The 12,236-nt window shown below is 51.0% G+C and overlaps 2 protein-coding genes across 2 annotated transcripts; both read right to left on the reverse strand.

Annotated features, from left to right (window-relative positions):
• Nucleotides 1-917: 917 nt before the first annotated feature.
• On the reverse strand, nucleotides 918-5,843 carry LOC132232529 (THO complex subunit 1-like). The gene is given in 3 exon segments (XM_059691913.1): nucleotides 918-940; nucleotides 4,071-4,127; nucleotides 4,130-5,843. Coding segments are annotated over 3 exon segments (1,794 nt in total).
• A 4,068-nt stretch (nucleotides 5,844-9,911) lies between these two features.
• Nucleotides 9,912-11,971, reverse strand: LOC132232530 (THO complex subunit 1-like). The gene is given in 3 exon segments (XM_059691914.1): nucleotides 9,912-10,054; nucleotides 10,199-10,255; nucleotides 10,258-11,971. Coding segments are annotated over 3 exon segments (1,914 nt in total).
• Between the last annotated feature and the right edge of the window lie 265 nt (nucleotides 11,972-12,236).

Consider the following 12,236-nt stretch of genomic DNA (forward strand, 5'->3'; position numbering starts at 1 on the left):
TATACCCCAGAGCGTGGTGGGAGGAGCCAAATCAGACGCCCGCTCCACCAATCAGCCGCGCCCCCCCCCTCCCAGGACTGAAAGCGTCACCGGTTGGGCGTCAAGTTTAAGGTGGGAGTGCACATGCTCCAAGCTCGGCCCCGCGCGGCTCGCCCCTTCAGGTGGCATTCACCGAAAGGACCTCAAGGAAAGGTTCTGTTGAATGTGGCTGCGCCTGGTATTTATTCCTCGTAAGGAATGGGCCGGGCGAGGGTGGGTGTGTGTGGGGGGGGGGGGGGGAGGTGGGGGGGGGGATGGGGGCGGGGGGTAAGGGGGTAGACCGGAGACGCAGACACACGGAATGAAGCTGGCCTTGGAGGTCATGGGAGACAGAGGCTGAGGCTGAAGTTGATGTGAATAAAATGTGTATGGCTTTGTATATTAGCTCTGAGCCCAGGACGCCAGAGGCCACCAGCAGTCAAACAGCCCCAGCAGAGAGTGGTGGTATAGATGTCTCTGGATCTGTCCCTGTTCCTCAGTCTACGTTGTTGTCTATATTCCACAAATGGGTGAGTTCATGTGGTATTCATTTTGCTCTGACTGGCTAACTTCACTTAGCATAATGCTCTCCAGTTCCATCCATGCTGGCAAGAATTCCTTCTCTTTTTTTTTTTTTTTTTTTTGTTTTTCTTACCTTTTTACCGAAGCGTAGTATTCCATTATGTAGGTGTACCACAGTTGTGGGTGTGTGGGTGTGGGTGTGTGTGTGTGTGTATGTGATATTAGGGTTTGGCCCCGCCCTGGGGGGACCCAGGTGCCAAGGGCACCTTGAGGGCTTCCTGTGTGGTGGGAGCAGGGCCACCTTGTAGGTTACATTAATCCATTTCTGGAAGAGGAAACTGAGGCTGAGGCAGGTGAAATTAATTTGCATAAGTGGGTCAATTATCAGGAAGACCGGAAGCTGGAGGTGAAGAAGTGGAGGGCCAGGGCGAGGGTACCCTTCTGAACAGGGTGAAGAGTGGGAGCCTAGGGAGAGAAGCCATCTGTCTGCAGGCAAACAGCTTAGCCCTACCGAGGGAGGGCATGACTAGTCCGAGTCTGTGGGGCCCTGCGTAGCTGGGTCTGAGCGAGGCCTCCATCACTTCTTCCTGAATGAATGGCTGAATGACCTTGTGCTCACCAAAACGGGCGGGCGGGACTTGGTCTCTGGCGGGGACCCGGCCACACACAGAGAGAGGCTGGGTCCACCAGATGGCCTGGCCGGGACTTGGTCTCTGGCTGCCGATCAGAGTGATTGGCGGCGGGACTTTTCTAATTTAACTTAATTTAATTTAATTATTTTATTTTATTTTTTCATTTTATCTTATATATTTTATTTATTTTATTTTATTTCATTTTACTTTTATTTCATTTCATTTATTTTACTTTATTGTATTGTATTTTATTTTATAATTATATTTTCCTGGCCCGGACTTAGTCTCTGGTTGTGGATCAGAGTGATTTGGGTTGATCCGGGGCGAGGCCAAAAAGCAAATAAATGTTGACAGACAGAATACTTTGTATTTTATTTCTTTCTTTATACCAGTAGCTACAGGCCAGCACCACCCCACCGTCTGCCCAGCCCCAGCCCCAGCCCCAGCCCCAGCCCCAGCCCCAGCCCCAGCCCTCCTCTGGCTCCGGACAACTCAGCGGCAGCAACAGCCAAAGCTCAACAGCCACGCAGCCATCGACTGGGGGAAGATGGCAGAGCAGTGGCTTCAGGAGAAGGAGGCTGAGCGGCGGAAACAAAAGCAGCACAAAAGCAGCGGCTGACACCTCGGCCACACCCGGCCCTAGGAATGAAAGCACCCCATGTCTATTGCTGGCGATGCCACCCTGCTCTCGGACGAGATGGATCAGTAGGGGCCCTGCTCCCAGGACTCTGGTTACCTCTGAGGCTGGGAGATGCTCAGAGTATTGTGCGTGACTGCGGCCATTGTCCTACTCATTTTCAAAAAAAAAAAAAAAAAAAAACTTGCTAAAAAAAATAAAAATAATAAAAATAAACCTCCTAAAAAAACACTTTGATCCAGACTTTCAATGCGCCGCCCTCTGCTGTTTGAAAAGCGCCGATGCAACCCCCCCCCCAACCCCTCACACGCCCCCCACCCCGCGCTGCAACCTCCTCTAAAATAAAGTAAAATAAAATAATAAATAAAATAAAATAAAAAAATAAAGCCCCGCCGCCAATCACTCTGATCGACAACCAGATATACAAAAGCATACACATTCTATTCACATCCACTTCAGCCTCTGCCTCCCATGACCTCCAAGGCACCCTTCGTTCGGTGTGTTTCCGTCTCCGGTCTCCCCCGTCCCGCCCCGCCCCCCCCCCACCCGCCCCGCCCCGCCCGCCCCTCCCTTTGAGGAATGAATAGGAGGCATCTCAGCCACTTTCAGGAGAACATGAGACGGAGAGAGTGGGGGAGAGAGGGAGAGACAGAGAGACAGTGATGTGAGAGAATCGTGGATTGGTTGCCTCCCACAAGCACCTTGCCCAGAGCCAGGATAGAACCTGGTATGTGCAACCACCTATGCGCCCTTGACCCGGAATCCCTTGACCCAGAATGGAGCCCTCCGCTTTCCATTGCCTGACGCCACCTCTCTCACCTACTGAGCCACACCAGCAGGGCGCCGTTTGTCTTTCAGTTGGATCTTGTCATGTATTTATACTTGAAGAGAGTATCGCCAGTTAAGGGTGCTTGCGCTGTTATGGTTTTCTGAGTTTTAGAGCCCTCTGTTTCTCTTTTATTTTCCTGCTCTCTTGTCCTGTATGTTGAGGACTTTCTGTAGTGCTCTGTTTGAGTTCCTTTCACTTGTTTCTCGTGTGCCTCCTGTAGACTTTTGGTGTGTGGTGACCTGGACTCCTGACTTAGGACAAATAAACAGCCTCTCCTCACATTGAGGCGATGGCCTCTCAGGTAACCCTGCCGGGCCTAGCGTCCCTCAAAGATGGCCCAAGAGCCCGTCCCGCCCTCTGCTGGTCGAGAAGCGCCAATGCAAGCCACCCTCCTGCAGCCAGAGCCAGGTGCCTGGACTTAACCGGAGCCAGGAAGGACAAGCAGGGGGCGGGGCACGCTGTCTGCAAGAAGGTCAGGGCTGAAGGGTGCTCATGGATGCCGACGGACCATTCAAATCAAGAAGTGTCCGTGCGTGACTGCGGATTTACACACACAGACGCGCACACACACACACACACACACACACACGCACGCACACGCACACGCACACATACACGGGAGCACAAGTTCCGCTATCAAATGAGTGGCCCACCCCTAGGAGATTCACTGTGGCTTTTTCCTTTTGGCTTGTCCCCGTCCCACCCGAGCCTGTCTAAATATGTATTGTCCCTCTTCACTCCAGAAAATGGCGATGCCGCCCCGCAAGGCGTGGAGATGGAGCCCTGCCGGCCTCCTTGGGCACCTGCCCCATCTCCCTAGTCCTCCCCAAACCCCAGGAATCACTTCATCGGGCCGGTGGCGCCCTCTACTGGTCTTGGAGCGCCAATGCAAGCCTCCCCCCACCCCCACCCCGCACCCACCACCCGCACCCCATTCCGCAACCTTCTCTGGGGAAGGCAGAGCCAGGTGTCTGGACCTCCCAGGTGTGGGTAGACCCGAGGGGTGGGGGAAGGTCCAGCCGGGGGCGTTGTCTGCGAGAAGCCAGCTGTAGGACACTACACCCATACCCATTAGCGGTCACCTCCCTTTCTCAGTGCCCCTCCTTGTCCTCCCGCCCTAGCCCCTCCCGGTCACTGGTCACTCATCAAAGCGATGGAGCCAGTGTGGCGACTGTGAAGTTGTTCTTTGGGGCAGTAGGCACAAAGCTAATGAAACGGAGTCCTTGTAGGGTGGTGAAGGGAAGGGCCCTGAAGAACTCTGGAGGGCTGATCTGAGTCAGCCCTCCAACTGCTGATGCGCAGGTGAGGAGAGCACAAGGTCATTCAGCCATCCCTTCCAGAAGAAGTGATGGAGGCCTCGCTCAGACTCAGCTCCGCGGGGCCCCACAGACACAAATGCAATAAAAATAAATAAATAAGTCAGTAAACCCGCAACTGTGGTGTGTGTTCCATTGTTCACCCAATTTGTGGGCAAGTATCTCTATTTTCCCCCTGGTACAGGCCTGTCTCGGCGAGCATCAGGGCTTTCATTTTCCTTCAGTACAGCATCGTTATCTTCCTCGTCTTCACCCTCACCTGTTTTTATTTCTTCTGAAGGCGGTGGTGATTCCTTTGCTAGCTTTAGCACCATGTTTTCGAGATATTCTGGCAAACTTTTGAACTGCTGTTTGGTTGGCTGGAAGAAGTGAGGGCTTCTCCGTGCTAACAGTCTCAGGGCTCTCCAACCATAATTTGGATTGTTCACAACCTTATATTCATTTTCAATCATGCTTTCCGGGTCTGCCTGTTCAATGGCTTCTTCAAAGAATTCCTCCAAAGTTGGCAGATAGCCTGCTGGGTTTGACTTACAAGCTTCCATATTATCCGGGCAGGGATCCCAAAGGCTTGTTAACGCCTCCTTCCCCTTCAGAATCTTTTTGTTGGGCCCTTTCCCCAGGAAGTCCTCTGGTGCTGTTCTCTTTCGTACTGCTCTCCTCGGCTTAGTATCTGATGTTCTTTCCTTCACAAAACTTGGGCAGCCTTCATTTTTCCACGAGTTCCAGTTTTCCTCAGTGTTTAATATATGCTCTACCATCTTTGAAAATCTCTCTCCATCGGGTGGGTTTTCAGATAGCAGTTGATAAACCGATTTTGTGGTGCCTTCAATCCAGAGTGACTGCTCATCAGTTAAAACATCCTTTGAACTTTTGGATTTCACCTGTCCCTTGAGATGTTGGAATAAAATGAGATACTGCAGTAGAATGTGTCGGCGAAAGTTACTGTCACTCAGTTGTAAACCCAGCAACTTTTCACTTGTTAAAAATTTTGCAACGTATACATGTTCTCCTCCTGTTTTTAATTCTCCCATCGTTTTTCTTGAGGCCTGAGTGTCATCTAATTTGTAATTCTTGAAAACAGCCAGGACTTCCTCTGAGTACGTGAGGAAAGTTTTCCATGAAATCTTCTCATAGCATTGCACAGGGTTCCTGAAGTAATCCTGAAGTGACCAGAACTTTCGATACAGGCTGTAATCCATTGGAATGGAGCAAGTTGTTGGAGCTTCGTCATCACCCATTTCACCTTTGTCGTCTACGTCCATTCCTTCTTCTCCGTCTTCAGCGTGCTTCTGACCCAAGGTGCTTTCCTGCTCATTGGTATTGAAAACGGTGACATTTTCCAGATTAAACCGACTCTGCAAGTTAAGACCGGATCTCTCAGATAAAGGGAAAAGCCTGGCCAAAAAGAGTTGAATTCGTGCACGCAAAACTGTGTGCTGGGATTTTGATAATCTTCTTAAGAGATCATTGCACGTACGTAGTAAATAATTTTTCCCAGCGGAATAGAATGTATTTGATCTCCAAGTAGCAACATTTCTCTCCACAAACGTGAATGTTGTGTCACACTGATCCAAAGGGAGACATTCCAAAACGTCTCCCAACAATACAGAAGGTGTAGATGCGGTGCAAATACCTTCAGTTACTCCCCCAATAGCAAGAGAAATAATAGCTAAAACATTTTCACACGATGAATGGTTTATAATTTCTTCTTGCAGAACACCTCTGAGAGCTTGGTCAAGGGTACATTTTTTTTCATCTTCAGTTCCAGGTAACTGGCTGAAGGTATTCAACAATGGCTTGATATTTTTGTTGTTCAGGGCTTCTCTGGTAGACTTCGTGAACCGCGTCCGCGCTTCGGGTACACTGAAGCGTGGCCATGTAGGAGACATCTTCTCGGCCGCGCGTGTTGGTGGGGTCGAAGCCCAGCGGGTCCAGGGGTTCCCAAACGTGTGGACGGAGTCGGCGAAGAAGAAATGACACGGAGACAGCGTTCAGTTGATCAGCAGCCTAGCCAGGTTCCAGCCAGGTGCTCCAGCGGCTTCTATGTCCCGGGATCGGTTCTTGGCGAGATCTCTCTCCTGAAAGCTGTCTTGGGAGAACGAGGACGACGACCAAGACAACAAGCCTAGGGCTGAGAAGCTCTGCAAAGAAGACGCTGCTTTCTTTTATACCCCAGAGCGTGGTGGGAGGAGCCAAATCAGACGCCCGCTCCACCAATCAGCCGCGCCCCCCCCCCCCCCCGCCCCAGGACTGAAAGCGTCACCGGTTGGGCGTCAAGTTTAAGGTGGGAGTGCACATGCTCCAAGCTCGGCCCCGCGCGGCTCGCCCCTTCAGGTGGCATTCACCGAAAGGACCTCAAGGAAAGGTTCTGTTGAATGTGGCTGCGCCTGGTATTTATTCCTCGTAAGGAATGGGCCGGGCGAGGGTGGGTGTGTGTGGGGGGGGGGGAGGTGGGGGGGGGGTGGATGGGGGCGGGGGGTAAGGGGGTAGACCGGAGACGCAGACACACCGAATGAAGCTGGCCTTGGAGGTCATGGGAGACAGAGGCTGAGGCTGAAGTTGATGTGAATAAAATGTGTATGGCTTTGTATATTAGCTCTGAGCCCAGGACGCCAGAGGCCACCAGCAGTCAAACAGCCCCAGCAGAGAGTGGTGGTATAGATGTCTCTGGATCTGTCCCTGTTCCTCAGTCTACGTTGTTGTCTATATTCCACAAATGGGTGAGTTCATGTGGTATTCATTTTGCTCTGACTGGCTAACTTCACTTAGCATAATGCTCTCCAGTTCCATCCATGCTGGCAAGAATTCCTTCTCTTTTTTTTTTTTTTGTTTTTCTTACCTTTTTACCGAAGCGTAGTATTCCATTATGTAGGTGTACCACAGTTGTGGGTGTGTGTGTGTGTGTGTGTGTGTGTGTGTGTGTGTGTATGTGATATTAGGGTTTGGCCCCGCCCTGGGGGGACCCAGGTGCCAAGGGCACCTTGAGGGCTTCCTGTGTGGTGGGAGCAGGGCCACCTTGTAGGTTACATTAATCCATTTCTGGAAGAGGAAACTGAGGCTGAGGCAGGTGAAATTAATTTGCATAAGTGGATCAATTATCAGGAAGACCGGAAGCTGGAGGTGAAGAAGTGGAGGGCCAGGGCGAGGGTACCCTTCTGAACAGGGTGAAGAGTGGGAGCCTAGGGAGAGAAGCCATCTGTCTGCAGGCAAACAGCTTAGCCCTACCGAGGGAGGGCATGACTAGTCCGAGTCTGTGGGGCCCTGCGTAGCTGGGTCTGAGCGAGGCCTCCATCACTTCTTCCTGAATGAATGGCTGAATGACCTTGTGCTCACCAAAACGGGCGGGCGGGACTTGGTCTCTGGCGGGGACGCGGCCACACACAGAGAGAGGCTGGGTCCACCAGATGGCCTGGCCGGGACTTGGTCTCTGGCTGCCGATCAGAGTGATTGGCGGCGGGACTTTTCTAATTTAACTTAATTTAATTTAATTATTTTATTTTATTTTTTCATTTTATCTTATATATTTTATTTATTTTATTTTATTTCATTTTACTTTTATTTCATTTCATTTATTTTACTTTATTGTATTGTATTTTATTTTATAATTATATTTTCCTGGCCCGGACTTAGTCTCTGGTTGTGGATCAGAGTGATTTGGGTTGATCCGGGGCGAGGCCAAAAAGCAAATAAATGTTGACAGACAGAATACTTTGTATTTTATTTCTTTCTTTATACCAGTAGCTACAGGCCAGCACCACCCCACCGTCTGCCCAGCCCCAGCCCCAGCCCCAGCCCCAGCCCCAGCCCCAGCCCCAGCCCTCCTCTGGCTCCGGACAACTCAGCGGCAGCAACAGCCAAAGCTCAACAGCCACGCAGCCATCGACTGGGGGAAGATGGCAGAGCAGTGGCTTCAGGAGAAGGAGGCTGAGCGGCGGAAACAAAAGCAGCACAAAAGCAGCGGCTGACACCTCGGCCACACCCGGCCCTAGGAATGAAAGCACCCCATGTCTATTGCTGGCGATGCCACCCTGCTCTCGGACGAGATGGATCAGTAGGGGCCCTGCTCCCAGGACTCTGGTTACCTCTGAGGCTGGGAGATGCTCAGAGTATTGTGCGTGACTGCGGCCATTGTCCTACTCATTTTCAAAAAAAAAAAAAAAAAAAAACTTGCTAAAAAAAATAAAAATAATAAAAATAAACCTCCTAAAAAAACACTTTGATCCAGACTTTCAATGCGCCGCCCTCTGCTGTTTGAAAAGCGCCGATGCAACCCCCCCCCCAACCCCTCACACGCCCCCCACCCCGCGCTGCAACCTCCTCTAAAATAAAGTAAAATAAAATAATAAATAAAATAAAATAAAAAAATAAAGCCCCGCCGCCAATCACTCTGATCGACAACCAGATATACAAAAGCATACACATTCTATTCACATCCACTTCAGCCTCTGCCTCCCATGACCTCCAAGGCACCCTTCGTTCGGTGTGTTTCCGTCTCCGGTCTCCCCCGTCCCGCCCCGCCCCCCCCCCACCCGCCCCGCCCCGCCCGCCCCTCCCTTTGAGGAATGAATAGGAGGCATCTCAGCCACTTTCAGGAGAACATGAGACGGAGAGAGTGGGGGAGAGAGGGAGAGACAGAGAGACAGTGATGTGAGAGAATCGTGGATTGGTTGCCTCCCACAAGCACCTTGCCCAGAGCCAGGATAGAACCTGGTATGTGCAACCACCTATGCGCCCTTGACCCGGAATCCCTTGACCCAGAATGGAGCCCTCCGCTTTCCATTGCCTGACGCCACCTCTCTCACCTACTGAGCCACACCAGCAGGGCGCCGTTTGTCTTTCAGTTGGATCTTGTCATGTATTTATACTTGAAGAGAGTATCGCCAGTTAAGGGTGCTTGCGCTGTTATGGTTTTCTGAGTTTTAGAGCCCTCTGTTTCTCTTTTATTTTCCTGCTCTCTTGTCCTGTATGTTGAGGACTTTCTGTAGTGCTCTGTTTGAGTTCCTTTCACTTGTTTCTCGTGTGCCTCCTGTAGACTTTTGGTGTGTGGTGACCTGGACTCCTGACTTAGGACAAATAAACAGCCTCTCCTCACATTGAGGCGATGGCCTCTCAGGTAACCCTGCCGGGCCTAGCGTCCCTCAAAGATGGCCCAAGAGCCCGTCCCGCCCTCTGCTGGTCGAGAAGCGCCAATGCAAGCCACCCTCCTGCAGCCAGAGCCAGGTGCCTGGACTTAACCGGAGCCAGGAAGGACAAGCAGGGGGCGGGGCACGCTGTCTGCAAGAAGGTCAGGGCTGAAGGGTGCTCATGGATGCCGACGGACCATTCAAATCAAGAAGTGTCCGTGCGTGACTGCGGATTTACACACACAGACGCGCACACACACACACACACACACACACACGCACGCACACGCACACGCACACATACACGGGAGCACAAGTTCCGCTATCAAATGAGTGGCCCACCCCTAGGAGATTCACTGTGGCTTTTTCCTTTTGGCTTGTCCCCGTCCCACCCGAGCCTGTCTAAATATGTATTGTCCCTCTTCACTCCAGAAAATGGCGATGCCGCCCCGCAAGGCGTGGAGATGGAGCCCTGCCGGCCTCCTTGGGCACCTGCCCCATCTCCCTAGTCCTCCCCAAACCCCAGGAATCACTTCATCGGGCCGGTGGCGCCCTCTACTGGTCTTGGAGCGCCAATGCAAGCCTCCCCCCACCCCCACCCCGCACCCACCACCCGCACCCCATTCCGCAACCTTCTCTGGGGAAGGCAGAGCCAGGTGTCTGGACCTCCCAGGTGTGGGTAGACCCGAGGGGTGGGGGAAGGTCCAGCCGGGGGCGTTGTCTGCGAGAAGCCAGCTGTAGGACACTACACCCATACCCATTAGCGGTCACCTCCCTTTCTCAGTGCCCCTCCTTGTCCTCCCGCCCTAGCCCCTCCCGGTCACTGGTCACTCATCAAAGCGATGGAGCCAGTGTGGCGACTGTGAAGTTGTTCTTTGGGGCAGTAGGCACAAAGCTAATGAAACGGAGTCCTTGTAGGGTGGTGAAGGGAAGGGCCCTGAAGAACTCTGGAGGGCTGATCTGAGTCAGCCCTCCAACTGCTGATGCGCAGGTGAGGAGAGCACAAGGTCATTCAGCCATCCCTTCCAGAAGAAGTGATGGAGGCCTCGCTCAGACTCAGCTCCGCGGGGCCCCACAGACACAAATGCAATAAAAATAAATAAATAAGTCAGTAAACCCGCAACTGTGGTGTGTGTTCCATTGTTCACCCAATTTGTGGGCAAGTATCTCTATTTTCCCCCTGGTACAGGCCTGTCTCGGCGAGCATCAGGGCTTTCATTTTCCTTCAGTACAGCATCGTTATCTTCCTCGTCTTCACCCTCACCTGTTTTTATTTCTTCTGAAGGCGGTGGTGATTCCTTTGCTAGCTTTAGCACCATGTTTTCGAGATATTCTGGCAAACTTTTGAACTGCTGTTTGGTTGGCTGGAAGAAGTGAGGGCTTCTCCGTGCTAACAGTCTCAGGGCTCTCCAACCATAATTTGGATTGTTCACAACCTTATATTCATTTTCAATCATGCTTTCCGGGTCTGCCTGTTCAATGGCTTCTTCAAAGAATTCCTCCAAAGTTGGCAGATAGCCTGCTGGGTTTGACTTACAAGCTTCCATATTATCCGGGCAGGGATCCCAAAGGCTTGTTAACGCCTCCTTCCCCTTCAGAATCTTTTTGTTGGGCCCTTTCCCCAGGAAGTCCTCTGGTGCTGTTCTCTTTCGTACTGCTCTCCTCGGCTTAGTATCTGATGTTCTTTCCTTCACAAAACTTGGGCAGCCTTCATTTTTCCACGAGTTCCAGTTTTCCTCAGTGTTTAATATATGCTCTACCATCTTTGAAAATCTCTCTCCATCGGGTGGGTTTTCAGATAGCAGTTGATAAACCGATTTTGTGGTGCCTTCAATCCAGAGTGACTGCTCATCAGTTAAAACATCCTTTGAACTTTTGGATTTCACCTGTCCCTTGAGATGTTGGAATAAAATGAGATACTGCAGTAGAATGTGTCGGCGAAAGTTACTGTCACTCAGTTGTAAACCCAGCAACTTTTCACTTGTTAAAAATTTTGCAACGTATACATGTTCTCCTCCTGTTTTTAATTCTCCCATCGTTTTTCTTGAGGCCTGAGTGTCATCTAATTTGTAATTCTTGAAAACAGCCAGGACTTCCTCTGAGTACGTGAGGAAAGTTTTCCATGAAATCTTCTCATAGCATTGCACAGGGTTCCTGAAGTAATCCTGAAGTGACCAGAACTTTCGATACAGGCTGTAATCCATTGGAATGGAGCAAGTTGTTGGAGCTTCGTCATCACCCATTTCACCTTTGTCGTCTACGTCCATTCCTTCTTCTCCGTCTTCAGCGTGCTTCTGACCCAAGGTGCTTTCCTGCTCATTGGTATTGAAAACGGTGACATTTTCCAGATTAAACCGACTCTGCAAGTTAAGACCGGATCTCTCAGATAAAGGGAAAAGCCTGGCCAAAAAGAGTTGAATTCGTGCACGCAAAACTGTGTGCTGGGATTTTGATAATCTTCTTAAGAGATCATTGCACGTACGTAGTAAATAATTTTTCCCAGCGGAATAGAATGTATTTGATCTCCAAGTAGCAACATTTCTCTCCACAAACGTGAATGTTGTGTCACACTGATCCAAAGGGAGACATTCCAAAACGTCTCCCAACAATACAGAAGGTGTAGATGCGGTGCAAATACCTTCAGTTACTCCCCCAATAGCAAGAGAAATAATAGCTAAAACATTTTCACACGATGAATGGTTTATAATTTCTTCTTGCAGAACACCTCTGAGAGCTTGGTCAAGGGTACATTTTTTTTCATCTTCAGTTCCAGGTAACTGGCTGAAGGTATTCAACAATGGCTTGATATTTTTGTTGTTCAGGGCTTCTCTGGTAGACTTCGTGAACCGCGTCCGCGCTTCGGGTACACTGAAGCGTGGCCATGTAGGAGACATCTTCTCGGCCGCGCGTGTTGGTGGGGTCGAAGCCCAGCGGGTCCAGGGGTTCCCAAACGTGTGGACGGAGTCGGCGAAGAAGAAATGACACGGAGACAGCGTTCAGTTGATCAGCAGCCTAGCCAGGTTCCAGCCAGGTGCTCCAGCGGCTTCTATGTCCCGGGATCGGTTCTTGGCGAGATCTCTCTCCTGAAAGCTGTCTTGGGAGAACGAGGACGACGACCAAGACAACAAGCCTAGGGCTGAGAAGCTCTGCAAAGAAGAC

The sequence above is a fragment of the Myotis daubentonii genome, chromosome 4, assembly GCF_963259705.1.
Source record: "Myotis daubentonii chromosome 4, mMyoDau2.1, whole genome shotgun sequence".
NCBI classification, from domain to species: domain Eukaryota; kingdom Metazoa; phylum Chordata; class Mammalia; order Chiroptera; family Vespertilionidae; genus Myotis; species Myotis daubentonii.